Source organism: Ordospora pajunii (assembly GCF_021821965.1).
Source record: "Ordospora pajunii strain FI-F-10 chromosome Unknown Cg_01, whole genome shotgun sequence".
Classification (NCBI taxonomy): Eukaryota; Fungi; Microsporidia; family Ordosporidae; genus Ordospora; species Ordospora pajunii.
The window spans coordinates 208,826-235,227 of NW_026848116.1; the positions used below are offsets into that span (position 1 = coordinate 208,826).

Sequence of the window (26,402 nt, forward strand, 5' to 3'; positions counted from 1 at the left end):
TGTGCATGTGGAGATTGTAAATGGACTTGGCTATTGAGTATGCTATGCATATTGTATTTACTGTATGAGCCTAATGTGTAAAAGCATGCAGTATTTATGGACAGTATTGCCGAGGTATTTGCAATTATGTTGCAAGCCATAGTAAAGTGTAGTAAAGAAAAGTTTTAAATTTTTTTGCTCGGCAGGGGCTAATGATTCACAAGCAGGACGATCAGCTAGCATTTCTTGAGGTCAAGAGGATAGTTGGAGTGATTGAGCGTCTGAAGACTGGATGCAAGGAGAAGGTAGACACTATACAGATACAGGTGAATCTCAAGGGATATGATGCCAAGAAGGACAACAAGGTCTCGAAGGACATGGCTTTTCCATACAAGGTGAGAAGGGCGGACAAGGTGGTTGTGATTGCCGACGAGGCACACATGAAGGAATGTACTGAGAAAGGAATACCGTGTGTGCTGATTGATGAGATCAGTGCAGATAACAAGAAATCTGTTCGTGAAAGGCTGTTTAAAACGAACAAGTACTTTATACTATGTCCTGGATACCAGAAGGTATACCAGCTGAAGAACATTCTTAGATGTGGAAAGACTCCGTACATAATGAAGAATGATGATGATGTTTCGAAAGTGTTTGAGCAGGCAAAGAAGTCGTACAAGTTGAGAATCAAGGACTTTGCAGTTACTTCATTTCCAGTGGGGCATACTGGCATGGACTCTGAACACGTATATGAAAACATCAAGTGTGGGATGGGACTGCTTCTTTCGTATCTGAAGAAGGGGCTGCAGAGCCTCGATGGGGTGCTGATTAAGACGAACCAAGCAAGCCCAATAACGCTTTATTAAATCGTTTTATCTTTTGTGGTGTAATACAACCAGATCATGGGGTTTGATTTATGAGTCCTGTAGTGCTGAGCAGAGTCGATTGCCCAGTGTAGAAATAATAAAATTGAATGCCCAAAACGGTATGGTGACGGTGGGGTTCGAACCCACGACATCATACGATAGCAGATCTTAAGTCTGCCGCCTTCGACCGCTCGGCCACGTCACCGAAGACAACACCCACACATATCGTTTGCCAATATCAGCCTCGGGCCAACAGCACAATTCTTTAGCTGCCATTCAGCATATCCATGTGCAATATACCAGCGAAAGATCACTAATCACTAGCATCTTACACTGCATCCCTCATCACACTACTAGTAACACATAACACAATACAGCATTAACAGAAACAGTCAGTTTATTATTAAGCTTTTGGATGTTCCCACCATGTTTTCCATTCTTCTCTTCAACCTCTTGAAATCAACTGCTGAGTTCAAAAACGGCTCCACAACATCAGTGAATATCTTCATGCCATACTTCGATATCCCAAGCTCAAGGTTCGTCATAACCAATCCTGATTCCTTGACATACTCCACATCGTTCTCGGTCTGTGCCTTCAGAAGCTCATTAAACTCATACTTGTCATCATTTCCCTCTGCCCTTTCTACATTCACCATCAGCTTTAGCTTGTTAAAATCCTCATTCAACGAAGGCATTGTATTCAACAGCAGCTGCCCAAGAATCATTGCCCAGAACTCCTCCAGCTCATTGTCGTTTTCTTTGTGATGAATTGCATACATACTAGAAACAATCTCTCTTCTCATGTCGCTGCTCATTATAACTTCAACAGATTGATACCACGTACGGAACTGCCCAATCTTATCACTAAAATGCGCTATTATGGGTGCCATGGATTTATACAGATTGTCAAAAAACACTCCTTCCATGTTTGCAATCGGATTCACTGCATTCATACCTGCTGATGGTGGATACCCGCCATACTTGTCATAGCTGCCGTAGATATCCACCATCATAGGGTCCTTCAGCATATTAATTCCACTCTGTGAAGGCCCGGTCAGGAACGGGATTCCCACATTATTCAGTGCTGCCTCATCAACAACAGGCTCAAATGAAGAATATCCTGTATCGTATACCTTACACATCATCTGGCTCAATAAGATTGGCACCACAAAAGTCCCTCTCATCACTGCAAACACACAATATCGAAAATTTATACTTTCCGACACATTCTGAGACATATGTTTCAGCTTACGGTATCTATTTTCGCTCAATCAGTGTGCACATCTCATCAATCAAATGCATCTCCATGACTAGCACTATTCAACAGATTCATACTCCTGTACTCAACAGCCTGCTCTCCACTCCATGCACAAATACAAATAAATCAATGCTCAGGCATATCATCATGGATGAGCAAAGAGCGAGGCAAACGCAGCCATTCCATACAAAAGAACAAAAAGCGGCATAATCTTCCTAATCTCAATCCCTCGGTGCTTGAATGCCATGAAGTGATACACAGATGCAAATCCAAAGCACATCAATGCTGAAAACGATCCGCCTATGACCTCGCACAGCCTCTCCATCTTGCTTACACTCATTGCAGCTATCAGTGCTACAGCTATTATAAACAAACTGGTAACAAACCTCAGGTGCCTGTACTTCCTTTCGGCAGAGTACTTTGCTCCAAACAGATTCAGAAAATATGTTCTACATGGATGTGTCTGCAACGGAATCGACATCATAACAACAAAGAAATAGAAAACAGCCACTGTGTTCCTTATTCTATCCGGAAGATTCTCAAAAAAGTTTTCCTTCATTGAATCTCCAAGTGCTAGGTAGCTTGCAAGCCCAAATACTATATATGTAAGAGATGCCGTGCCCAGGACAAGAAACGTAGTGAGCTTGAGTGCTGTCTTGTTGTTGGTTTTCATTTCGTTCTGAACAGAAAAGATGTTCTGGTGGCATGTAAATCCAAATACAAAGCTTCCAAGCTCTCCAAACAACTTGCCATTGCTGGTGGCTGTGTGCTGCATCGCTACTACATCGCCTGATTTGGCATACATAGCAATCGATGAAGCCACAAGGGCCATCACAGCAACCAATCCAAACAGCGACGTGTATCTCAGCTTGTCTATCCGGTGCATCACAACAAACGGGAAAATACACACAGCTATTACGAAAATACACAGATTAGGATACTCGTCCTGCATCCCAAATATCGCACTCACTGTTCTAGGCACATTGTTTTTCAGCAAAACAAGATACGCAATGCAAACAAGAAAACACTTTACAGACACAGTAATATTCACAATATTCTGCAGTGGCGGGTATATGTATCTAGCAATTGTGGACATCGAATTGTCCAATCCATAGAAGTCGTTCAAATCGATGTACATCCATAGCCCAAAAAGAGACGCTAGTGCAGAAATCAGTGTCAAGACTATTGTGTACCACGGGCCATACATCTTAAACAGAAACGGATATCTCAAGATCCCGGATCCTATGGTTGTTTTTATGAGATTAATGAATATCGAAATGCTTTCCTTCCTTAGCTCGTTTTTTTTCATATCTGATGGGTCTGGGCGAAACACATAAATCAGCCATGCATGGCCAGTGCATCAACATTCGCATAAATAAATGCCACACATATGGCAGAGATCGAATTCTGATACGCAGTACTGTTCAATAGAATGCTGTGTTCCACCCCTTCTGATGCAAGGAGATGCGCAGCCCAATCAGATCGATGACTCAAGCACATCTGTTGAGCCTGCAACAAGCATTAAGAAGAGTTTATCTCTGCACAGATGCTTCACAGACCCAGAAACATGTGCCAGGATGCAACGAATAATGCATACACACAACCAATTCAGAGAATGCATCCGTGACGGCAATTGCCTGTATATTTCATATGCAGTGGCACTTGCCGATCTTGTGTGTGCTGAAAACCAGCTGTTTGGAACACTGGTAAGTGTATTTGATCGGATAAATTCAAGATTTACTGCATGTGGGATTGAGCAGCTAGGGTTTTCAGGCTTCCATGAAACGTTTGTTGAGGTGCTGAAGGACGTTATGGACGGCACGGTGAAAGTGGAAGACGTTCCACTGTATACATGGTATGACTGTGTGGCGTATCTGAGGCTTGTTGTATCGGCAGAGCTGAAGAGTAATTCTGACGTTTACCAACTGTACATTCCAGACATGGGTGTTGATCAATACTGCTCAACACATGTAGATCCGTTTTTCAAGCATGCAGGATGCATCGAGATATGTGCTCTTTCAAACAGCATACCAATAGCAATTAAGATTGTGGATGTTGGAAAGGACGGTATCGACACATATGCAGATCACAGGGAAAGCATCTCGATACTCTATGCACATAGCCACTTCGAACCGGTGTATGAGCATGAGCATTAGCTTGGCGAGCTATTTGAAACATTGAAATAAATATGATTATGGAAGGGCAATGGCAGTAAAGCATGCAGTAAAGAGCAAAAAAGTCATAAATGTAATGAAAAGGAAGAAGCCGGAGGTGGTCAAGCAAGACATAGAAACAGAGGAGAATCCAAGAAACACAGACGTGTTTCTGCTCAACCATGTGTTTAGGCCTCCATACAGAATTATAGTGGATACGAACTTCATCAATGACTGCATAAGGAAGAAACAGGACATAGAGCAACAACTGATGAAGGCTGTGAATGGAAGCATCAGGATGTGTGTTACAGAGTGTGTTATTGGAGAGCTGGAAAAACTAGGCAGGCCGTTCAGAGTGGCGCTCTCGCTCATGAGGGACGGCAAGGTGCAGAGGCTAGAATGCAATCATAAAGGCACATATGCAGACGACTGCATTTTAAACAGAGTATCTGCTCACAGATGCTATATTGTTGCAACATCAGACACTGCTCTGAAGCAACGAATACGAGCCATTCCAGGGGTTCCGCTGGTAACATACAGAGGACAGAGATGCTTTGTCGAAAGGCTTGCTCTTCCAACATTATTCTAATTGTTACCAAAGCAACGGTAAAACAGTTAAGTAATAATATGTCTCAGCAACGAAACTGCTATCGAAGCATTACAGAAATAATTCTATTAAATGTCAGGTTTATGTCAATAATGTATAAAATACCCACGGATGGTAGATCCACATGCTACAATCAGCATGTTTTCTACCCATCCAATGCCCGCAATGCACTTATCTACAACGATCTTTCGCATCTCATCTCCGCTGGCTGTGTTTATAATAGAGATTGTGTATTGTGATGCTTGTGCTACTATGCCCTGGCTTCCTATTGCCACTGCAGTGCTGAATCTAATTCTTGTCTTTACAACGGACTTTTCGTTATTGCTCACAACCAGCATTTCTGACGACGATGTTCCAAAAACCTTTGTTTGCCCTTTCATGTCTGCTGCCGTAACATTATGGCCAAGCTTGGTTTTCTTGCACTCTCCGCTCAAGCACCATTGATACATATCCCCATCCATAGACACAAACTCTACAGCCTCCTCACTTACTGACGTAAATACAACCTTGGTCTTGAACTCATTCACTTTCTTAAGCTCCTGGCCATGCACATAGCACTCTCCTTGATATGTCCCAATGCAAATCATATCTCCTTTGAATGACATACTTGTCACATCTCCTACAATCTCAAGCAACACTTTTGCATCATCAACACCAACAATCTTTCCGCCGCAGTCATATGCTAGCATTCTATCTCCAATTGCCATTCCTCTTACTCCACGGCATTCAGTTGTTGCTATCAGTGAAATCGCCCTCTCAACACACGAGTACATCCTCAACATCCCGCTATAGGTGCAACACCATATCTTTGAATCCTCACCAACAACTTTCAGAAACATCACTGTGTCTTCAAGATCAACACACACATCCGGCGTGCTTTGATCATCAATCTCATACTCAACAGCCACTCCTTTCTCAATCTCAAGCCCTCTATCTGTTATCCTGCTATCAACACTTCCTTCAAACGGCACTCCCTCAATATACAGTCTGTACTTACCTTCCATTCCAAGTACTGCTTTCAGATATCTTTTGATATCTTCTGCCGTAAAGCTCCTCTCAACATGCAGAGCATCATGCTCAATCTCCGGATGCATCCTATCAACTAATTTGACTAAAACAGTATCCATGGGTCTCTCTGCACGCTTACTTTTCATCATCTACCGACATCCTGCATAAAATCAAACAATTTAATACATATAATACACATACGTCTGCCAGGCAGCATCATCAAAGCCATGCAATCCATCTCGGATCTACTTGCCCAAGCTTAGAAATATCCATCCATTTGCTAACCATCGGTATAACATTATAGGTTCCATCTTCTCCTTTGCCAACCACATACTTCACCTTCTCCACTCCTTCTTTACAAATATTCTCCTCCATCTCTTCTGTACAATCCTCAATCACTCCGCTTCCCAAAACTTTCAATACATCCTCATACCAGTCTTCTTCATTCAGCACCTCTGCAAAGTGATACATAACAGACAGCAGCGTTCCTTCTATCCCCTCTCTTCCAAAGAACTTCTGATATCCCGGGCTTATCACCCCTTCCTCCATTCTCCTTCTACTCAGCACTTCATGCGCATCATTACACACCATTCTGCTCATAAAGCACCCCGACTCCTTAGTAACTACAAGCTTCTTTACATCTCTTTCCGTAATCGAGAGCAAATACATAAATGCCGTATTCATCGAATAGCTCACAAGCATCCTGTCCTTCATCCAAAAATACTTCCCATAGCTCTTATACTCATTCTTGAAATACTCCTCAATGCAACTCTTGTCTTTAAATGTATTGTACATCTTCTCATATGCTTCTTGCTTCCGATGCTTGGTAACATCATATCTGTAGGTGCATGGCTCAATATCTATCCCTTCTTCTCCACATCCTAGACATGATGCTTCCTTCAGTGCTATATTCAATGCATACCTTTCTTTTTGCCCACATATCACTGCTTTCATTTCATTCTCTATGTTTGCATGCACTTCTTCATGCTGTATACATCCTTCCTTCCTTATATTTGGGCACTCACACATTGCATCTTTGCTAGCAACATCCCTAGTCACTCTTCTCAGCGTCCTGTCCTTAAGATCATACCTCCTTCCAACCACATCACTCTCCTTCTCATCCACTTCATACAATGCTGCAAAGTGGTTCAAACACAACAGTACACACTCGTCCACACACATTCCATATCCATTCAGCATCCTTCCATACACATCGCTCATCTCATACACAGGCTCCTTAACACACTCAACAGCAAGATCTTCACACATCATCACAGGCACAAACAGCTTCAGCTCCGCTTCTTTCCTTCGAAGCCTCACATGCTCGCTTACTACCTCATTTACCATCAACGACATCTGTGGCACAACCAGCTCTCTTCCATTACCCCCCTTCACTTTTCGTATCTCATATCTGTATAACCGCCCATCGCTTCCTCTCACATGAATCCTGCTTCTGCCAATCATTTTCCTATGCAAATAGCTCCATCTGGGCTCAAACATCTCAATACCCACCAAACGCTTGTAGTTGCTCCTTATCTCGCAATACTGCTCAAACATCCGATGCTCGTGCACAGACCTGTGTAGCATCATATTGATCCCCGCTTCTCCAAGCCTGTCATTCTTGCAAAACGATTCTTCAACAACCCTCTTCAGCTTGCTTCTAAACTCAACCAGATCACATATCTTCTCAAGAGGGCACAGGCTTCTCATCCTGAAAACACATGACATCACCTCTTCCTTCAGCTCCTTTCCAACTCCACAAAGCGATACATGCGATATCATCTCATTAAGAACACTCACCTGATCAATCGCACTCGGCGCCCTTCTGCCTATCACATGCTGCACTGCATTGTTCAAAATCTTCTCTATCTCCTCATAAACCAGATCCTCCTCCTTAAATCTGCACGAGTGGAACGATTCATAAACATAGCACTGTATCTTCCAAAGCTCCCTTCCATATCTCCTATTCTTCACCTGGTTGTACACCCGCATCACATTCTCCAGAAAAACATCATGATGCCTCTTCTTCTCAACATCACAACATCTTTCATTCCCATTCACCGACCTCATTTTCAATTTGTTCATTTGCATCATAAACTCATTCTCAGACTTCCTAGGATATATACGCATCCTCAGCCTCTCCCTGCACAGCTTCAACGGCCGTATCACTGCCTGCGCATACTCCTGCGCTACCTTAACAAGTATCATCTCGGCAACCCCCACTTCTCTTCTGCTCAGAAGATCAATAAGCTGAGGTACAAAATAAATAAATCTCGACATGTCTGCTTCGCACAGTATCTTCTCAAGCAGACCTTCTTCACATATCCTTCCATCTTTCTTCAGCATCCTCAGTAGCTTCAGTATCCCTTTGCGTGCATTCTTTCCGTCGCTGTATATAACACCCTGCAGCATCGCAAAAAAACTCTCCTCATACACTACGCACTCCTCCTTCTCCGCCTTATTCATCAAAAACCTTCCCCATGCAAGCCAACTTTCCCCAAACACATTGCACACCTGTACAGACTGTAGGTAAAACTTCTCTGCTTCAGAAGCCTTGCCCATCTTCTCACAGAACGTCCCCTTCATCCCAATCAATGCTGAGCACTGCAAATCATTGAAATACTGGATATTCGTCAGATTGCATTGGTCAAGCCCCATCTTGTATTCGCCCTTACCAAGCAGGCATACAAGCTCATGCACAACCTTCTCAAACGCATCACACACCTTAATGCTACTCAAGTCAAACACCTCCCTCAATTGAAATAACGCCACATCGCAGTATCCATCGACAATCGCAGCTTTAGAAAATGCATTCAGTACCTTCGCCATCTCATTCACTGCTCTGCTTGCAATCTCCCTTCGTACTTTCATTCCATTATCATTGCCTCCGACCTTTATACCTGGATGCTGTATTCCTACATGCCCCCTTGCAGCTGCCTTGTTATCCACCTGCATTCTGTCAGGCGCCCCAAGCTTCGAATATGCATGCACTCTCCATGCTTTAAACATTCCCCATATTCCAATCCCATCAAGCACGCATGGCTCCTTGTCCTTCCATCTGAACAAAACCGATGTCAATGTCTCTCCATCCGCTTTGCTGCTCAGCATCGGCTCAAATTCAATCATCTCAATCATAATCTGCAAATGCATCAGCAGCTTCGATCCGATCACAGAACATGCTGGATACCTTCGAATCTCCCTAATCCCATCAGAAATGCATCCTCGGATCTTCTCAAGCGACATATTCAAAAAAAAATCCCCAAACGCCTCGTAAAGTCTCTGCTCAAACCCAGATCCTGCACACACAAGCCCATTAAACTTTTCCAATGCTCCCTGATTGCTAAAATCACACATGTGCCATAGGCACTCCTTTCCAAGCTCATAATCCTTAACATGCATTCCATATTCATAGCACACATCCCATTGCTGCAATTCCTTTGCACACTCAACCCATCTCTTCTGCCACTCGCCATACTCCTCCTTTTCAAACGATATCTTGCGATCACTTGCCTTCTTCTGTACTTCCTCATACTTCACCTGTGCATCTCTAGTCTTTCCAATCTGCTGTAAAAAGCTTCCTTGCATCGTTTCAGGAAAAACACACACGCTGCGCCACATCCCAAGCATCCTATCCTCATCCAAAAGTCTTTCATAAATCCTTATCCTCTGATTCTCGCCAGCATACTCCAGTATCCCATACCATCCATCTCCTCCTGCAAACCTCTCAACCATCCTATCAAACTCATCCTTGCACTCATCTTTTGCATACCTCAGGATACACTCAAACCCTTGCAGAAACCCTTCTACCACACGAGGCATGCTTGCCATTTGCTCAATAAACCCAACAAACTCTCCAAACACCTCCCTATAATCCATCTTCTCCATCCTACATATCGCTCTCTTCAGAACATCAGGCAACACATTTCTTACAGCATCCTGCATACTGTAAAAGGCATCCGCAATCTCATCAACACTCATCCGGTCGCCATACACATCAATTCCCTCAATCCCGTTTTGCAGAACATCTTCCATATTTCCAATACTCAGTCTTAGCTCATCCTCCACTTGATCCATCCTCCATACACTCACATCTCCTATTCCATAGCCACCGCACTTCCTTACAACAATCCTAACATCATCATGCGAATACATCATCATCACCAGAAATACATACTCAACCATTCTGCATTCCTTCCAATCCACATTCAACAGCCATCTAACTCTTAAGCTCTCATTCCGAGGAAGTATCGCATTCAGCAAATCAATGCATCCTCGTCTTAGTTCCTTACTTCTGGAGCACAATCCCTTCATAAAAAACACATGCGCCTCGTCTCCTACACAAACTCCACAATACTTGTACCTATTCACAACAGATAATGCCAGCATCCCTACAACATCTTCATCACACCCCTTTGCAGAAAGCTGCCCAAGCATCTCCATCTTCCTTGAAAGCGGTATCCTCAGGTCAGGCATCATAAAACACACCTTGCTACTTATCATCTCAACATCCAGCAGCTCGCTTCCAAGTGCTTCCATAAGCATCGAACACATCTCACAAACCACACTCTCCATCCCTTCCATTTCACACAGCTCATAAGTTATCCTTTCAATCCCTTGCTCTATCCATCCAAAATACTTCGCACTTTTGTTTTTGCCATACTCTGCAATCAAAAACTTAACAATCAGCAAACAACTCATCAAGTCGCCCTCCACATCCTCGCTCTCATCCACATCCATCCTATCGCACAATACACTCATCAGACTATACAAGCTTGTTCCTGCATACTTGACCTCCTCATCTTCAAGATGCATACACATCTCTTTATAATTCATCATCTTTCCTTTCACTATTCGTTGCATAGTTCCTGCCATAACCTCTCCGCTCATCCAAACACTCAACGGAATAACTTCCAGCACAGCCCTGATCACATCCATCTTATACTCTTCACACTTCTCTCCTTGCATCTCCTCTTCAACCGCCTTCATCATCTTTTCTGTATTCACCTTCTCAGGCTCCAAACTCAAAAGCCCAAAATTCAACCTCAGCTTGCATCCTGCAATCATTTCATCAACATAATCCTTGTCAGAACTCACATAGCCAACAAACATCATAGTATACACATTCATCATTCCTTCTTCACAGTATGCCTCTCCTTCATTCGCCTCTTTCCACTCACAGTACCTATCATACAACACCTTAAACAGCCTAAATCCAATCCTTACCTGCGATCGCACATTAGACTTAATCAGCTTGCATATCACCCCAATAAGCTCCATTCCTATTCTTTTGCTAATCAGCTCGGGCCTCGACATCATCAGTGGAAACAATATCCATCCGCTCGTCTTCGATCGTACCTCAGACCTCAGCACAACCAGCACTATCTCTTCAAACACCCCCGCTCCTGCCGCGTCAACAAGCCTTTCCAAGCAATACACCGTATACCTTCGGTCCTGATAAGGCATCTTAAATAGCATCTCAAAATACATGCTGCTTGCCTCAAAAGTACACAGATAATACAGCAACACCCCCCTCAAATTCACATTCTGAATATTCTCTCGAGAATACTTCAAAAGCTCCTCGCTCCTTATCTTCAACCCAACAAAAAGCTCAACCAGCATGTGCTTGTTATCTCCAAAACACTCCACAAGCTTCACAACCTTCTCCTTGTCCCTCTTGTCAACACTTCTCAACATACACTTAAGTGTTGATGGACTCAGCTTGCCGCTGAAACATCCAGGATCAATCCCGTCAATCATCACAAGCCAAGGATCAACCTTAAACAGCATCTCAAAATCCTCCGCACAGAACTCTCCAATACACCTTCCTATAAGCCTTCGTATCTCATATCCTCCTTTCGCTTTACTCCTCATCTCAGAATACATCCCAAGAATCACTTGCACATCAATAGTTCTCATCTCGTATCCTATCAAACAAAGCAACTTGTATGCATTCAAAAACACCTTCCCATCAAACAAACGCACTCCTTCCATTCGGAAATATGCTTGCGAAATCCTCTCTGCAATCATGTTCTTCATCTCAGCCATTATCCTACTGAAGTCATCCGATTCCTTGCACAGGCTCACACATAGCTCATACACTGCCGACTCATGTATCCTTCGAATCATACATCCAATAAATTGCGCCCCAAGCCTTCCCACACTTGCCACAATCTTTGCATATGCTTTCGTTGCATACTCCTTCCCATATCCATCCAATGCCACATATGCTTCCAATATCTCGCTATACACCGGCTCCTGCCCTTTCAGCAGAAGCCCAAGCTCAAGCGCCTTAAAAAACACCAAATTCCTTTCATCATGCATCATCACCAGAAAATCCTTTGATGTTCGCATCTCATTCAGTGCCTTTATAGCCAACATCGTAATCCTCGAGTCATCCGGCATCTCAAACACATTGTACATTCCAACAAGCAGGCCAATCACCTTGTAATCATGCCTTTCATTCATCCTTGCCTCCACTTGCTCAAGCAGCATCTTCCTTACATCAATAGGCCTCTGCAAATACATCATTTTTATGCACTCAGTCATATCTCCATTCGCATGCTTCATCACATACTCCATCCCCTTCCTTATCTCCTCCGCATTCTTCGAGTACTTGATCACTATCATGTAAAACTCATTCATCCAATACATCAGCTCGTTTCCTTCGTTCGCAAACTGATTTGGCCATGCATCTTCGTTTGTGTAAATCCACTGCATGCATCTGCTACACCTCACTTCAGGTAACCCCTCTATGCACATCTCTATATAGTCCCTTGCACTCAATTCACTCACACTCCTCGCTATCCCCCTAATCTCAACAATCTCGTCTCCTCCACTCCTCTCACACTCACATCCTCTTGCTGCAACTTTCGCAGCATCACCATGCCCATTATATGCTCCTTCAATCTCCTTCAGTTCTTCATTATGCATCGCGTTGTCAATAAACTTGCCAATCAGGTATCTCATCTCAGACTCATCAAATATCTCTCCTCCATTCACTACGCAAAACACAAACACCTCGAGATGCCTCACCATCATCGTCCGGCTCCAAATCACATACTCGCTTTTCAGAAACTTAAATATCGCTCCCTTGTGCCTGCAAAGTATCCCTGGCGCTTCATTCTTCATCACCTCCAAAAGCACTCGCTTAGAAAACTCAACCACTCTTCTATTCACATCATACAACCTACCAACAAATACCCCAAGCTCTCCCTCTGCATCATCATTTCCCAGGCCTTCCAGCCTTGCACATCTCCTCACCATTCCATACTTGTACCTCAGTATAAAAACCACAAGCTTCAATGGCACTTCATAGTCATCTGCCACAGGCGGTATAAAGTGCCCATACACACTCGAAAACATCTTCCCACACATCCTTAGTCGTACCATCTCCCTTACCGGCATCACTGCTGCTAAACACAGCATTCCATTCATCCCTGCCTCCTTGCTCCTCTCGTCAGATAGCTTGCACAGCCCTTCAAGCTTCAGAAACATGCTTCCGTAAAACTCATTCCAAAACCCTTCACTCTTCCTTCCAATCATTTCATATCCTCGCTGCACCATCACCAAAAACACCATAAACGGCATCTTGCTCCCAACATCCCCAAAAGACTCAGCAAGTGCATCAAGCAGCACCTCGCATTCAGGTAGCATGCTTATCCGTTCATCCCTTCCCTTGTAAAACATCACAATCTTGTTAATAAACCCCAGCCCATATATACTGTGTAAGAGCCCTTGTGCATCCTCCTCATGGCTTGTTCCGTAGCAGTTAAAAAGCCCAAGAATCCCATCATACATGCATTGCATATCAATCCCCATGCCCAACAGTCTCATATCATTCCCAACCATTCCCGTGTATACATGCTCTAATACATTCAGCACAGCAACTTCTGAATTGCTTGTCTCCCTGACAATCTCCCTCAAGTTGCATATCACCTTTTTCTTTTTCACTGCATCTATTCCAATCATACCATACAGCATTCTTGCAACAAACTTAAACGCAATTCCTTGCTCCTCTTCTCCAATCTTCCTCCCGCACACTCTTCTAAACCTTATAATCGCTCCTTCAGATCCAAAATCCATTTCTCTGTACTCATATCCTCCTCGGAGCTTCTCCACGGCTTCAAAAAATAAACTGCACAATGGCACATCTCCACCAACCACCATTCGCATTACGTCTCCATTCACACTCCTTCCATCCCCTTCGCCATGCCCTATAAATACCCTATGGTAACTTTTCAGCTTGCCTAGGATCTTCGAACACAACAGCGACGTCCTTCCATCTCCCAGACCTTCATACACACCCTTAATAATCCTTCTCCACACATCTTCAAGCCCTGCAATCCTCTCCTGCTTCGAAAAATCAAGCACATACACAAGAATAGACAATGCCCTTATCCGCGTGCCCATGTCAAGCCCCATGCCCTTCTCAATCGGCCTCACAAGAACATGAATGTCGGCCTCAACAAGATTCACACTCACTGGTAGTGCAAATATCAACCTTACAAAAATCTCCTTCTTCTGGCTGTCATAGAGTCGCATCAAGTGTTCAACAATCCGATGAAAGTTGTCAAAAATATACTTCTGGAAAAACGCACTGCTCTCAGGTATCCCTCGGAATGCTTCAAAAACCTCAAGCAGAATCTCAAAGCATCTCATGTTCCTTACATCCTTCGTCATAAGAACAGATATCATCTTGTGCATCAGAAACACATTCGTACGCTTTATCTTTTTTGCATCGTTGCTGAAAAAAAGCACCAAATGCCTCACAACCCGCTTGATTCCCTCGGCCTCGCCCTTCCCAAGCTCTGTAAGAATCCATCGCAACCCATACGACACAACAGGATTGCCTAAAATCGCATTCTTACATACTGCCTTCCACACTCCAATAAACCTCTCGCTCCTAACCCACAACTCAAAGCTTCTCTCACAAAAACATTCCGAAATATCCATTGCAACATTCTCCCACAGCATGCCCAGTACCGAATAGAACTCTCCCACAACATACTCATTCCAGTCAATCTCACACAAAAACACGCCAAACGACCTTTCAAACATCCTACGCAGCACATGGATCTCTGTGGTCGAAAACCTATCGATGCCTCCTGCTTTCTCAGCCATTCTGATCCTTCCTATCACCTCCTTGAAGCAGCACACAAACAAAAACACCATCTCTTTCAGCGATTCTCTGCTCTCCTTGCACACATTCAGATTCTGCATTCTTGCACATGATCGCTCCGCTCCGTCTACACCTCCTTCTTTCCTCTTCTCACTCACTTCCTTGTATTGCTTGCTTATTACCCCTACAACCCTGAAAACACCTGCAAATATCGTGTCTAGGTCATAAAAACTCCTGATATACACCGGGCTCATGTCATCAGCATCCCCAATCCTTGTTCCAAAATGCTTCAATACCGTGTTCATCTCCTTCAAACACATCTTCATCAGCTCAATATGCACTCGGAGTTTCCATTCATTGCTTTCTATCCCCTCGTTGCACTGCTCGTTCTCAATCTCATTGCATGTTTTCTCAGCCGAGCAGCAAACCGTCACAACAACCTCAGACACCCGTATCGCAAAGTCCATGCCCGTGGACTTACTAAGCGTATCCCTAAACAGCCCAAATAGTTCAAAAAACATCCTGAGCCCACTCATCCCAGAGCCAAGCATGTCCGGAGAAAACAGAAACGAGAACATGTCAACCTTCTCCATTGCAAGCAGAAAAGCATCCTTGCTTGCTGCACATATCTTCCCAAAGAAGTAGCATATCTCCCTTCGCATCTCTAGGCATTCAGGTGGGCAGTACGCCATCCCCACCAGTGCGATATCTGCTACAAGCATCTGGTATGCCCCCATCCTCATCAGCACTGAGGCATTCTCGCACGTAAGCTTCAGCAATCCACATATCATAGAGCACATCTCAACACAAAACACCCTTCTGCGTGCTGCAAGGTCCATAAATCGTCGGTTGTCAATTGCAATCCTAACATGCCGATACGCCCTAGCAAGAAACTGCTCGAGTTTCATTTCGCAGTGGCCTACGCCCATAAAAAACACATGCACATGGTCAAACATCTCGCCAATTGCAAAAAGAGACATCTCAATCAGCTCCTCATCCCCGGTGTCAATGCTGCCAAACAGATCGTGCATTACTCCAAGCATAACTGCTGCATGAATGTCCCCTAGCTCTCCAGATACCACTCCTGATCGACTGAGCGAACTCAGTAGCTTCATCGCAAGAATCATGTTTGGCAGATTGTCGTTCTTCAATGCCACATGCAGCAGCTGCACAAGCTCCGTTCCATGCGTCTTTCCAAGCACAAACTTATTCAACACCCTGAGTACAGTGTACCGTGCCTCGTTTCCACCCGATGTAAACGGTGCCTTCTTTTCAGGTTCTGCGCTTCCAAGTACCTCAATTGCAAACACAACCAATCCCTCAAGAAAATCATGTGGAAAGAAACACACGTTGAGAAATGCCTCGCTTTCGACATACTTCTTTAGCTTGTGTATCTTCATGTCGTTCGATTCAATACCCAAAAAAAGCTCCATCATCATGGGCTGCTCCTTTTTTCATTATTGCCGAAAAAATTGCTCTGCTCCTGGACTTCCAAAGAAAGCCAGAGCCTGTGCAGTCTTGCCTCTACATATATCGAAGCAAAGCACAGCCGCAAACGCGCGATAGAAATGCATCAACTTGCTACAGATTTATTTAAATTATACTCACGCCGTCCGTGCATCTGTTATGCATCGTTCCAAATGCTTTGCGTTCGGGTGAATGGATCATCGTCTATTGGCTTAAACGCATTCTTGCATCACAGAGCATCCATGTCCTTCATCATGCCTCTGAATGCAGCAAACATCTTTCTTTTTGTGATGATGCGAGCTTCTTCGCTCTTCAGAGCATCTTGCAATGCATTAAAATAGCCACGCGCCTCTTTATTCTCTCTTATATGCTCGATGTACTTTGTAGGAATCTTGTGATGCGGGGTTCTTTCTTTCAATTTGTTGCACAGCTCGATCATATCCTTAACTGTGTCCACAGGAAACGCCATTTCGTTTCTGTTCTCGCAGGTCATGGCCAGAGACTCAAGCTTTGATGCTATTGCAAGACAGATAGACTCTGCATCAGAGGTGTCTATTTCGTTGAAAAACTTGACGATTGCGCCGCTTGCTTCTGTTTTCATCAGGGCTGCGGTATATTGGCATGTATGGCATATTGCATGTGCCAGAACGTACAATACACATTCTTGTGATTGGCGCAGCCCATGGAGCAGCAATTCATACTAAGGCTGCATGAATCCATCAGGCATGTGGTCGACTTGAAAGAGTCGCTAATAGACATCCAGAGCAACGGAAAGGCCGTCTTGACGCACAAACTCAAGAAGTACCCGTGCATTGTTGTAAGGCTGCCGTGCATTGTTGAGTCACAGAAGAGCATGGACAACAGGCAGTACTATAAGGTGGCAGACATCTCGGCGTTGGTGGTTGTGTATCCGCATGACGGATTTGATTTTGACAGAGAGCGCGAGATACACGAGATGTGTGGGCTGAGTCCTCCATTGAAATATGCAAAGGCAAGGCGATTCAGAAAGCGAAGCAGTAAGATTGAGCATGTTGAGGAGATTGAGAGGAGGGTGAATGAACTTCTGGAGAAGGACATCCGAGCCAAGAGCGTTGAGATCGTGTCGAAGGATGACAAGGAGGTTTCTGACGATCTGGACACACTTGCAGCAGAAATTGAAAACAAATTTGTTGACAGGATTGAAGTGTTGGAGAAGGATGTGCATGATGAAACGGATGTGTATGTAGAGTTTAAGGAGGCGGAGGAGAAGTTGAAACAGCCACGAAGCAAGGAGCTAGAACTTCTTGAAGGGAGCGTAGAGGAGAAGAGGAAGCAGGTTGAGAATGCACTGAATCCCATTCTCAAGAAGAGATTTGAGTCCCAGCTCTTCACACTTTTAGGCGAGTTGGAAGATCTTAAGAAGCGGCTAGGCATTGAATGAATGCGCAACTGAATGGATAGGGCATCTATGGGATGCAGAGATGAATAAAGGGAAATAAATACTGTATTGTGGTTGAACGAGTCCTGCTTTATGCTTTGATAGAGTTGCCTTGCATTTGAGAAATGGTTTTGCAAGGCCGAAAAAATTACTCCTTGGGATTGAATGAAGTCCAACATGAATCTCAAGATATTGAAGTTAGCGGTGGTGGAGATACTGGCTCAGAGTGGATTTGATAGGACGACGGACCAAGCACTCAATGTGCTTGCCGATGTGATGAGGCTTTACATTGAACAGCTTGGGCAGCGAATGAAGCAAAGGCACGAGAAGGGTGTTGTTGCAGAGCTGATGTACGGGATTATTGTTGATGAACTGTATGACGAGAGTGAGTACCAGATTGCAGAGATGCTTTCGTTTCTACGCTACCAGATTACGATCAAGAACTATCTCAGTGATAGATACAATGTGGGAAGCGAGGAGTCGATTCTGCATGTGCTGAGGATTCTTCCGAAGAATGCACAGCTTCGGATGCTTATGAGGAGTGGGGGGAGCTTGAGCGAGATCAACAAGGTGGAAAGGGATGCTCATGAAGAGGGCCTGAGCATTGATGAGTTTACCAGAGGGTTTATAGAGTCGAGCCTAAAAGAAAATAGTAAAGGGGAAGATGAAGAGTATAAGTTTCAACTTGTTAGTTTTATTGGAGAAGAGGAGGGCATAAAGAAGGTTCGAATAAGCGATGGAGAGTTTAACGAGATATTGGAGGGAAGGAAGGAGAGGCATGGGTTTTTTAAGCAGCCGGTGTCTTTTGCAAGTGATTTCTGTGCGTGGAAGGACCGGCATGTTTTCAAGGAGTATGAGTGATGCTTTGCGGCGGGAGATTAAATGTATTTCTGGAGCATGTGGAATGGAGAGGTAATTTAGTTTGTTATTGAGAGGAGGGGCAGGACCCATGGGAAAGTGCCAGAACTGTTCATCGGAGGAATTCACAACTGACACGATGCACGGAGCAGTGTACTGCATGGTGTGTGGGATGGTGCAGGAGGAGAGCGGGATAGTTGCAGCATTGAATTTCAACACGGAAGGGTGCAAGGCAACGCTGAATGGGCAGATTATTGACATTCAGTCGCGAAATGTTGGGACAGGATTTGTTGATCCAAGCTACTATATTAAGAACACTATAAGTGGGATATGTGCGTCGCTTGGGCTTGGCGGAGATCACATTGAGTGCTCGTTCAGATGGTACAAGCTGCTTCTGCAGCACAACTTGAGCAAGGGAAAGTCGATACTGTACACGCTGAGTGCGTGCATATACATTGTGTGCAGGCAGGAGGGGACGCCACACATGCTGATGGATTTTTCGAATGCGCTGCGCATTGATGTGTTTAAGATAGGAAAGAGTTTCTTGAGGATAACGAGCATGCTGAACATAGACATACCATTGATTGATCCGTCGCTGTACATGCCACGATTTGTGTCGCGCCTGAGGTTTGAAAGCAAAGAAGTGCTGAGCCTGTCGCTGAGGTTGATCAGTAGGATGAAAAGGGATTGGATAGTAGTTGGCAGAAGGCCGAACAACCTGTGTGGAGCAGCGCTGCTGGTGGCATCGAGGATAGTCGGGGAGGAGAGAAGTATCTATGAGATTGCCAGGACGGTTCATGTGTCTGTGAGCACAATCAATAGAAGGCTGAAGGAAATCGGAGACACAGAGAGTGCAAATCTTAGTATTGAGGAGTTCAATGCAACATGGCTTGAGAAGGAAGAGGATCCTCCGGCAGTTAAGATGATGAGAGTGATGATGGAGAAGGTGAAGGAGCTTGAGTCGAGAAGCAGTGAAAGCATTCCTTACTCAACACCTCAGAGCAGTATTGATAGCGAAGGGTCGTATGATGAGGATGAGATTGATAGAAACATTCTTTCGCCTGAGGAAAGCAGGAAGAGGGAGATAGTGTGGGAGGAGATGTATGGAGAGTTTATGAGTGAAAGAGAAAAGAGAATGAAGAGTGGGGTGAAGAAACATAGAAAGAAGAGAAGGGTCGAGGAATACGATTCGATTATTGATGCATTCAGAAGTCTTGAAAAGAGGATGTCTGGGAAGTTGAACTATCAGGCAATTGAAAGCATTTTTGACAATCTGTGATTTATAGATCACATTTTTAAATAAAGTACTGGATTGGATTAACTGTTTGCTTGAAACTTGGTAGAGCATGTGTGATATAAGTATGTAACGCATACTTTGACAGTGTAGCATGGCAGATAGCATTACTAATGAGATAGAAACTGAGATTCAGGAACTACAGGATGTATTGAAGGACGAGCTTATGAAGCAACGAGAGCTTGCGGATGTGGAGGAGGGATTGCTTGAACAGACATTCACATTAGAGAAGACAACTGAAGAGCACAGAGAAGTGGCATCGGCAACTAAAGCAAAGATGTTTTGGAAAAACTTCAAGTATTTCATTGTTGGAGCAACTGCTGGCGGGCTGATTCTGATTTACTTGCTTTTTATCATTCTGTAGCTCGCATACAGTATATGTATATGTATAGGTATGTGGAGCGAAGTATGCACATGCATGCATCAGCTTGGGATCAGATAATATTTGAGCATGCTATAAATCGAATCAGCCGATCCTTTGCAATTGCTTATTCTATTCTAAAATTGGTTCTGCATGTTTTATTGTAGCACGTGCCTTTTGAGTAGGCTTGGCGATTGATATCTATCAATATTGCCTAGGATTGGAAGCTAGCATGATGCCAATGTAATATGCACAGGTCTAGCCATTAGAATGCATAAGAATGCGTTGCTGAAGCATAAATGTGCATCCATAATAGCGATGTAAAGCACATGCACAGCCTTTGCATCATCGACTGTGCCTTGTTTTCAGCACAAATTCAAGAATTCCGGACCCTCCTTAAAATGAAAACTAGGCTTGAGGAACTCCTCTTCAAGCTCAAGGGTGATCCCTCAGTCATGCCCGAGATAGAGTACGAGGTTGGAAAATACATTAATCACCAGGACCTGTCGCCTGTCAAGGCACTGCTTGCATCTAACACAATGGAGACTGTTTTCTATGCATTGAAGGTTGTTGAGCAGCGAATCAAGGCCAAAAAGATGGCAGGCGTATCTTTGAGAGAGGAGGTGGAGTTTATGAAAGATACGGTCAAGGAGGTAAAGACAAGGAAGTCCGCACAGGTGTTTGCCATGCTTGGCCTTTACGAATGGCCTAAGGAGTTTCCTGCGTTTTTTTCGATCATAATTGACTTTCTTTCGTATGGAGACAAGATGGGATATATGATATTGGAGAACTTTATGTATCTATGCAACTACAGCCAGGAAATCAACGAAGAGAGGAAGAGCGAGCTGAAGAAGGGGTGTGCGATGATGGCAAACGCATACATGCCATTGTTTGACGACACGATGGCCGAACACATTATCCCGATTCTCACCGAGTCTCTGAAGATGATGCCAAAGACATTTGATTGCAGGATTGTGCTTAGGAGGGGGGCTGAGTTTCCCAGCAAGACAATTGAGTTTCTATGTGATGGAATGGGCATGCTGGATATAGAGGATGTAGTAGAGCTTATATCGAAGATGGAAGTGTGCCAGGGAGTGATAATGTGCCTGAATGGACTAAAGGATAAGGCGCCGAAGATTCGGAATGTGTGCAAGATGTATGACTATGTGTTCAAAGGGCTCAGGAAGGATGTGTATACGTTTGGTGCATCGATAGAGTTCTGGACGAAGCTTTTTGGGCAGGGTAGTACGCCAGAGCTTGTTGCAGAAGTACTGACGGAGGTTGTTTCGATATATCTCAGCATTGATGAGTATCAAAGGCAGGAGGTTGAGGGCGAGGTGTATGGGTTTTTCAATGTTGTGTGTAAGAACTATTCGAAGTGTGCTGTTGAGTTTCTGAGCATGAATGGGGACTATATAGGAAGGAAGCTTGCACTTCACTTTATAAAGAAGGTGTTTGGTGCGCCAGGAATGGAGTTGATGAACGATGGACTGGCACTGACGTTCAAGGATCCTGTTGTGTGCTGTGGGCTTGCTGTGTGTAAGAAGGACATCTCAGCAGTGGAGTATATTCGGTACTTTGACCTGAACGAGAAGGAGCCGTGCAGGCTGATAATCAACATTCTGGAGATGTTTGAGCTATCGGATGTGCAACTGAACCAGATACTGGGGCAATGCGATGTCAAGGACAAGACATATGCAAACGATGTTATTGCTGAGTGTCTTATGAAGCTTGGGCAGGAAGAGCAGTTTTGTGGAGAATGGACGCATGATGAGCTCATGAGACTTTTTTTCTATCTTAAAAAACGGCCTGAGAGCTTCCAGCACTATGCAAATGCATACTTCAATGTGTTTCTGAAAAGGGAGCCGTTTGATAGATGCTTTGCCATTCTTAGGATGTTTGGAGGCATTCCTAGCGAAGTATTGCAAAAGATATATCATGGCATAGACGCTTATCTTCTTAAGGATCTGGGACACTTCAATAGGGATCTTCTTGGATACATTGATGAACAGAAACCATTTATCAGAAAAGAAGTGGCAAGGCTTGTTAATGAATGGAAAGACATTGAAGATCCTGAGGATCATATTTCTTGTACAAAGTCGCTAATACAAGCAATTGGGCATTCGATTGCTCATTTTAAGAGCAAGCATATGATTTATCCGTGTATAGATGAGCTTATTGAGATTTTACAGATTGATGATCCTGGTGTGGTAAGGAAGGTGTCGGAGACATTCGGCATATGCTCGAATAACTTTGATACATTTAGAGCGGTGTATTTGTTTGTAATGTCGTATAATTCTGGAGCATTGGAAAGCACGCATCCCTCGATTGTGGCCTCTTTAGCAGTATGTATCATGCAAGAGGACGGTGCAAAGGCATTTGCTGAAGTGCTTGGAATAGATCTGCAGAAATGCATCAATTTGCGGGAAGATGTGCTGAAGTCCCCCACAAAACGATCGCAAGCACTTATCAAAGTGTTTTTGCAAGATTACAAGGGGAAGCCACTCAATTCTCTGTATGCAAATACCTTCAAGGTTGAAGGTCAGCAATTTTTCAAGAAGACGTCGAAAAACGAAACCAGTGCCACTACTGAGTTTGAAATCAGCAGGTCCTTTTTTGAAAGTCAAATCCAATAAATCTTTAATTGCCAGAAGCTCTTATTAGGCCTGAGGATTGCACGATACAAAGGACAGGTAGAGTCTTTTCCTTCAGTCTTTTTCCGAAAAACTTAAGGATGGCAGCCTTTGAAGCATCGATTGATTCGCTTGGCTCACAAACAACATAGTCTTCAGTCAGTTGCATTTGTCCATCCTTACAAGCAACTGGCAAGAGCTCTTGTATCTTTTTGTTTCTCACTGCTTGCTTTTCTATGATGCCGCGATGCTTGGAAACATCGTTTTCCTCAAGAAAGTCCATATAATGATATGACTTCACCATTTCCATTGCGCTTTCTCCTCCAAATATGAGAAAGTAGGTTCCCTTTGGCACTGCTGGCATGTTGTACATTGCGCTTGCCATCTTCTTCCTAACGAAAAGAATTTTTGCTTTGCCTTCAAAATCCTCCCTCATCTTCTTAATTGCAACATTCGGAAGATCTGGATTTGTGACAAATGCCACAAACGAATACTCCTCGGCATACTTCTTGATTTTCTCCAGATCATTACTCCTTCTTTCCTTGTTTTTCTTTGAAACGGTTCCCATGCTCAGGGGATATGTATTTCGATTATTCATCATAGCATCCATTTTTGCTATTCATCAAGATATACAGATATTTCCCATGCTTCAAGTATAGCATATAAAGTGTATTTACTTTTAGCAAGGCCCTACGATTGTGATTTATGCTCTATATGGTTGTACTATATGTTTCAGATAACACCGGTGCTTTTCATGATGATCACTAGAATTACAGATGAGACAATAAACATCACCACTGCAAACCATGTCTGCACAATGCTTGCTTTAAGATCTCTTGCATATGTATCTACATGCATTGGTTTGCTTGGATTGAGTATCACAAAGTAGGTTTCATCATCGTCTGCGTGCAGATGTAGATTGCTTTTTCTTAGCTCTTCAGCTCTTCTGTCTATTTGTGCAATCAGCCTGCTCTTGTGCTCATTTCCTATAATCAGGTTCAACATATGGCTTCTCCACGCCAAGCTATTATATTGTTTAAGGAGGATTAAGGAGTGTGCTCGTCTCCCTTTATTTGAAAGGAGATTTATATATCTAGATGCCTGATAGTGGTGCTGAGCATAAGAACAGGGAAGGCGCTTTATCTGTTGTTTTCAAGAGGCGTACTGATGTCTAATGCTGAAATAAAGCAAGTTATGCCTTGTTTTTGCAATTTTCTGTTTCAGGTTTTGTTTTTTAGTATGAACAGGGGCAACAGTATGGCCTTGCTTCAGAAGAGATTGAATGCTTTCTTCAAGTCCAATCAGGAACGAATCCAGCACAGTGACATAACAATTGCAATGGGGAACGAGGCATGCGACCTCGACTCATTCATCAGCTCTCTTGTTGTAGCATATGCAGAAGATGCGATCCATGTGGTCAATATGAAGAAAGATGTCTTTATGGCAAAGGGTGAACTGATGTGGGTCTGCAGCAAGTTCCACATAGATGTCGATGATCTGGTGTTTTTTATAAAGCCTTCATTACACTTTTCTAAAAGGGCAAGAAAGCTGGGCGCATACTTTGAGTTTGGAGGCGAGAAGCATCTGGTAACAGGAAAGAAAATCAAGCTGCTGCTGACTGACCACTGCAAGCCTGCAGATGTGTTTGATGACTGCGAGGTTGAGCTTATAATTGACCACCACGCGCTTTCTTCATATGTTTCTCCAGCAAAAAGAATGTACATCGACCTGGATGTTGGATCAGCAACCACGCTGGTTTCTAGATACCTAGGAGATGATCTTACCAAAAAGACACACTGCAGTACCCTTTCGAAACGATCGAGCAGTGCAGGGAATGTGGATCAGGAGACGCTTTGCTCTGCATTTGCAAGGCTTCTGTTGATTCCCATTCTTATTGACACAGGATACCTGAAGAGGCGCACAAGCCATTTCGATGTCTTTGAATATAGGAAGTTGAAGGCGATGGCTGGCATAAGCAAGAAGGAGCTAAAGTGCATAATCAAGGAGTTGAAATGTGCAAGACACAATGACCACGAACACGAAACAAGTCTTATTCTCCAGAAAGACTTCAAAATGTTCAACCATAAGAAGTTTGTCTTTGGAGGATCTACAGTGAAGTACTCGTTTGAGGACTGGGTGGACCGAGAGGGTAAGGAAATATCAGGGGTGCCTCCAAAAGAGATAGGGATGGCACTGATGCTGCAGATAGAAAGCTTCCGCAAGTCGATGGGATTGGACTTCTTCTTTGTTGCAACGAAGAACAAAGGAGTTAGAAGCATAATATTTTCGAGCTTTCCATTCATGAAGAGCCTTGTGAGTAGGAACGGATTGAAAGCTATGGATTACAAAGGACTTGAGTACTACAATGCAAACAAGAAGTTTACCAGAAAGATACTTGTCCCAGAAGTGATAGATGTTATCGATAGCTATGCTCAAGGAATGTCCAGCAATCAATAAATGCATGCTTGATACAATATAATATTGCTGTAGCCTCACAATACTTTTGCTATTGCTTAGCCAAAGATAAATATAACTGGTCCATGCGAGAGGAGTAGCAGCGTTATATAAATCTCAAATACATGCTGTTGTTGCCATAATACTTCATAGTTTGTTTATTACAATACACGGGTTAACTGAATGGGCCCGATGCGGTTTCCGTAGGCATATCGAGATTCATGTCTCTATTAAACGAAATGTCAAATGCTTTTCTATAATCACCTGCATGCAGGCTGTTTCCAGCAGCATCAGAAATGTCTCCAATTCCTCTACATTCCCGTGCATAAAAGTCTTGCTGATGCATCGGCGCTGTTGGCCCATTCATCAGTATTCGTTCATTAAACATTTGCTGTTGCATATACGCATCCTGCGGCTCAGAGTCAATGTCAATGCCTTCTCGGCTTTGCATTTTCTCTGATCCAATGCTACTAAAAACGTGAGCAAAATCGTTCCTGGGAACGACATATATCAAAAAGTCAAACACTTCAGACGTCTTTACTGCAGCTGTAAGATCAGACTTCTGCAAAATCCTTCGGTTGTTTTCCTCCGTGTTTATCCATGCACGGAGTGTAAGCTCCTCAACAAACTTCTCGGTTACCATCGAAAATAAAACCGGTACTTCAGATGCCACCATCCGCACTCCCTCCTCAACCTTCATCAGCCTCTTAATCCTTGCCAACGGCAAATTCAGCTCCTTCAGTGTTATTCTGTCCTCCGTAGACTCTTTGAATGCCTGATGCCAGAACTTGCTGATCCTTTCGTTTGATAGGCTGTAGCCACTCTTCATCCTCTCGATTCGTTACTACAAGTTAAATATGTTTTCTAACACAAACATGTTTCGAATCATCTAAACAATCCACAGCATTTTTAATGTTACTTTACTACTCCTC

General features: G+C 43.7%; 17 protein-coding genes and 1 non-coding gene across 18 annotated transcripts; 9 read left to right on the forward strand and 9 right to left on the reverse strand.

Moving 5' to 3' along the window:
* Positions 1 to 191: 191 nt before the first annotated feature.
* HK407_01g01900 (putative ribosomal protein L1) lies at positions 192 to 842 on the forward strand (the record flags this gene model as incomplete). Its single annotated transcript, XM_060420191.1, has 1 exon — positions 192 to 842. The coding sequence occupies one exon, from the start codon at positions 192 to 194 to the stop codon at positions 840 to 842; it is 651 nt and encodes a 216-aa protein (XP_060277753.1).
* A 122-nt stretch (positions 843 to 964) lies between these two features.
* On the reverse strand, positions 965 to 1,047 carry HK407_01g01910. Its single transcript has one exon. It is a non-coding gene; the product is annotated as a tRNA-Leu (tRNA).
* A 187-nt stretch (positions 1,048 to 1,234) lies between these two features.
* HK407_01g01920 (uncharacterized protein) lies at positions 1,235 to 2,080 on the reverse strand (the record flags this gene model as incomplete). The annotated part of the gene is made up of 1 exon (XM_060420192.1): positions 1,235 to 2,080. The coding sequence occupies one exon, from the start codon at positions 2,078 to 2,080 to the stop codon at positions 1,235 to 1,237; it is 846 nt and encodes a 281-aa protein (XP_060277754.1).
* Positions 2,081 to 2,245: 165 nt separating this feature from the next.
* HK407_01g01930 (putative amino acid transporter) lies at positions 2,246 to 3,409 on the reverse strand (the record flags this gene model as incomplete). Its single annotated transcript, XM_060420193.1, has 1 exon — positions 2,246 to 3,409. One exon carries the CDS (start codon positions 3,407 to 3,409, stop codon positions 2,246 to 2,248), a length of 1,164 nt encoding a protein of 387 aa, XP_060277755.1.
* A 145-nt stretch (positions 3,410 to 3,554) lies between these two features.
* HK407_01g01940 (uncharacterized protein) lies at positions 3,555 to 4,256 on the forward strand (the record flags this gene model as incomplete). Its single annotated transcript, XM_060420194.1, has 1 exon — positions 3,555 to 4,256. The coding sequence occupies one exon, from the start codon at positions 3,555 to 3,557 to the stop codon at positions 4,254 to 4,256; it is 702 nt and encodes a 233-aa protein (XP_060277756.1).
* Positions 4,257 to 4,305: 49 nt separating this feature from the next.
* On the forward strand, positions 4,306 to 4,842 carry HK407_01g01950 (rRNA-processing protein FCF1; the record flags this gene model as incomplete). Its single annotated transcript, XM_060420195.1, has 1 exon — positions 4,306 to 4,842. One exon carries the CDS (start codon positions 4,306 to 4,308, stop codon positions 4,840 to 4,842), a length of 537 nt encoding a protein of 178 aa, XP_060277757.1.
* Positions 4,843 to 4,946: 104 nt separating this feature from the next.
* HK407_01g01960 (uncharacterized protein) lies at positions 4,947 to 6,017 on the reverse strand (the record flags this gene model as incomplete). Its single annotated transcript, XM_060420196.1, has 1 exon — positions 4,947 to 6,017. One exon carries the CDS (start codon positions 6,015 to 6,017, stop codon positions 4,947 to 4,949), a length of 1,071 nt encoding a protein of 356 aa, XP_060277758.1.
* A 70-nt stretch (positions 6,018 to 6,087) lies between these two features.
* Positions 6,088 to 16,422, reverse strand: HK407_01g01970 (FAT domain-containing protein; the record flags this gene model as incomplete). Its single annotated transcript, XM_060420197.1, has 1 exon — positions 6,088 to 16,422. One exon carries the CDS (start codon positions 16,420 to 16,422, stop codon positions 6,088 to 6,090), a length of 10,335 nt encoding a protein of 3,444 aa, XP_060277759.1.
* Positions 16,423 to 16,682: 260 nt separating this feature from the next.
* Positions 16,683 to 17,054, reverse strand: HK407_01g01980 (uncharacterized protein; the record flags this gene model as incomplete). Its single annotated transcript, XM_060420198.1, has 1 exon — positions 16,683 to 17,054. The coding sequence occupies one exon, from the start codon at positions 17,052 to 17,054 to the stop codon at positions 16,683 to 16,685; it is 372 nt and encodes a 123-aa protein (XP_060277760.1).
* An 81-nt stretch (positions 17,055 to 17,135) lies between these two features.
* Positions 17,136 to 17,873, forward strand: HK407_01g01990 (transcription initiation factor TFIID; the record flags this gene model as incomplete). The annotated part of the gene is made up of 1 exon (XM_060420199.1): positions 17,136 to 17,873. The coding sequence occupies one exon, from the start codon at positions 17,136 to 17,138 to the stop codon at positions 17,871 to 17,873; it is 738 nt and encodes a 245-aa protein (XP_060277761.1).
* Positions 17,874 to 18,035: 162 nt separating this feature from the next.
* On the forward strand, positions 18,036 to 18,731 carry HK407_01g02000 (histone-fold protein; the record flags this gene model as incomplete). The annotated part of the gene is made up of 1 exon (XM_060420200.1): positions 18,036 to 18,731. The coding sequence occupies one exon, from the start codon at positions 18,036 to 18,038 to the stop codon at positions 18,729 to 18,731; it is 696 nt and encodes a 231-aa protein (XP_060277762.1).
* An 88-nt stretch (positions 18,732 to 18,819) lies between these two features.
* HK407_01g02010 (putative transcription initiation factor TFIIIB) lies at positions 18,820 to 20,007 on the forward strand (the record flags this gene model as incomplete). The annotated part of the gene is made up of 1 exon (XM_060420201.1): positions 18,820 to 20,007. One exon carries the CDS (start codon positions 18,820 to 18,822, stop codon positions 20,005 to 20,007), a length of 1,188 nt encoding a protein of 395 aa, XP_060277763.1.
* Positions 20,008 to 20,116: 109 nt separating this feature from the next.
* Positions 20,117 to 20,386, forward strand: HK407_01g02020 (uncharacterized protein; the record flags this gene model as incomplete). The annotated part of the gene is made up of 1 exon (XM_060420202.1): positions 20,117 to 20,386. The coding sequence occupies one exon, from the start codon at positions 20,117 to 20,119 to the stop codon at positions 20,384 to 20,386; it is 270 nt and encodes an 89-aa protein (XP_060277764.1).
* Positions 20,387 to 20,784: 398 nt separating this feature from the next.
* HK407_01g02030 (uncharacterized protein) lies at positions 20,785 to 23,019 on the forward strand (the record flags this gene model as incomplete). The annotated part of the gene is made up of 1 exon (XM_060420203.1): positions 20,785 to 23,019. One exon carries the CDS (start codon positions 20,785 to 20,787, stop codon positions 23,017 to 23,019), a length of 2,235 nt encoding a protein of 744 aa, XP_060277765.1.
* A 4-nt stretch (positions 23,020 to 23,023) lies between these two features.
* On the reverse strand, positions 23,024 to 23,584 carry HK407_01g02040 (uncharacterized protein; the record flags this gene model as incomplete). The annotated part of the gene is made up of 1 exon (XM_060420204.1): positions 23,024 to 23,584. One exon carries the CDS (start codon positions 23,582 to 23,584, stop codon positions 23,024 to 23,026), a length of 561 nt encoding a protein of 186 aa, XP_060277766.1.
* A 164-nt stretch (positions 23,585 to 23,748) lies between these two features.
* On the reverse strand, positions 23,749 to 24,021 carry HK407_01g02050 (uncharacterized protein; the record flags this gene model as incomplete). The annotated part of the gene is made up of 1 exon (XM_060420205.1): positions 23,749 to 24,021. The coding sequence occupies one exon, from the start codon at positions 24,019 to 24,021 to the stop codon at positions 23,749 to 23,751; it is 273 nt and encodes a 90-aa protein (XP_060277767.1).
* A 162-nt stretch (positions 24,022 to 24,183) lies between these two features.
* On the forward strand, positions 24,184 to 25,473 carry HK407_01g02060 (uncharacterized protein; the record flags this gene model as incomplete). Its single annotated transcript, XM_060420206.1, has 1 exon — positions 24,184 to 25,473. One exon carries the CDS (start codon positions 24,184 to 24,186, stop codon positions 25,471 to 25,473), a length of 1,290 nt encoding a protein of 429 aa, XP_060277768.1.
* A 172-nt stretch (positions 25,474 to 25,645) lies between these two features.
* Positions 25,646 to 26,299, reverse strand: HK407_01g02070 (uncharacterized protein; the record flags this gene model as incomplete). Its single annotated transcript, XM_060420207.1, has 1 exon — positions 25,646 to 26,299. One exon carries the CDS (start codon positions 26,297 to 26,299, stop codon positions 25,646 to 25,648), a length of 654 nt encoding a protein of 217 aa, XP_060277769.1.
* Positions 26,300 to 26,402: the final 103 nt, after the last annotated feature.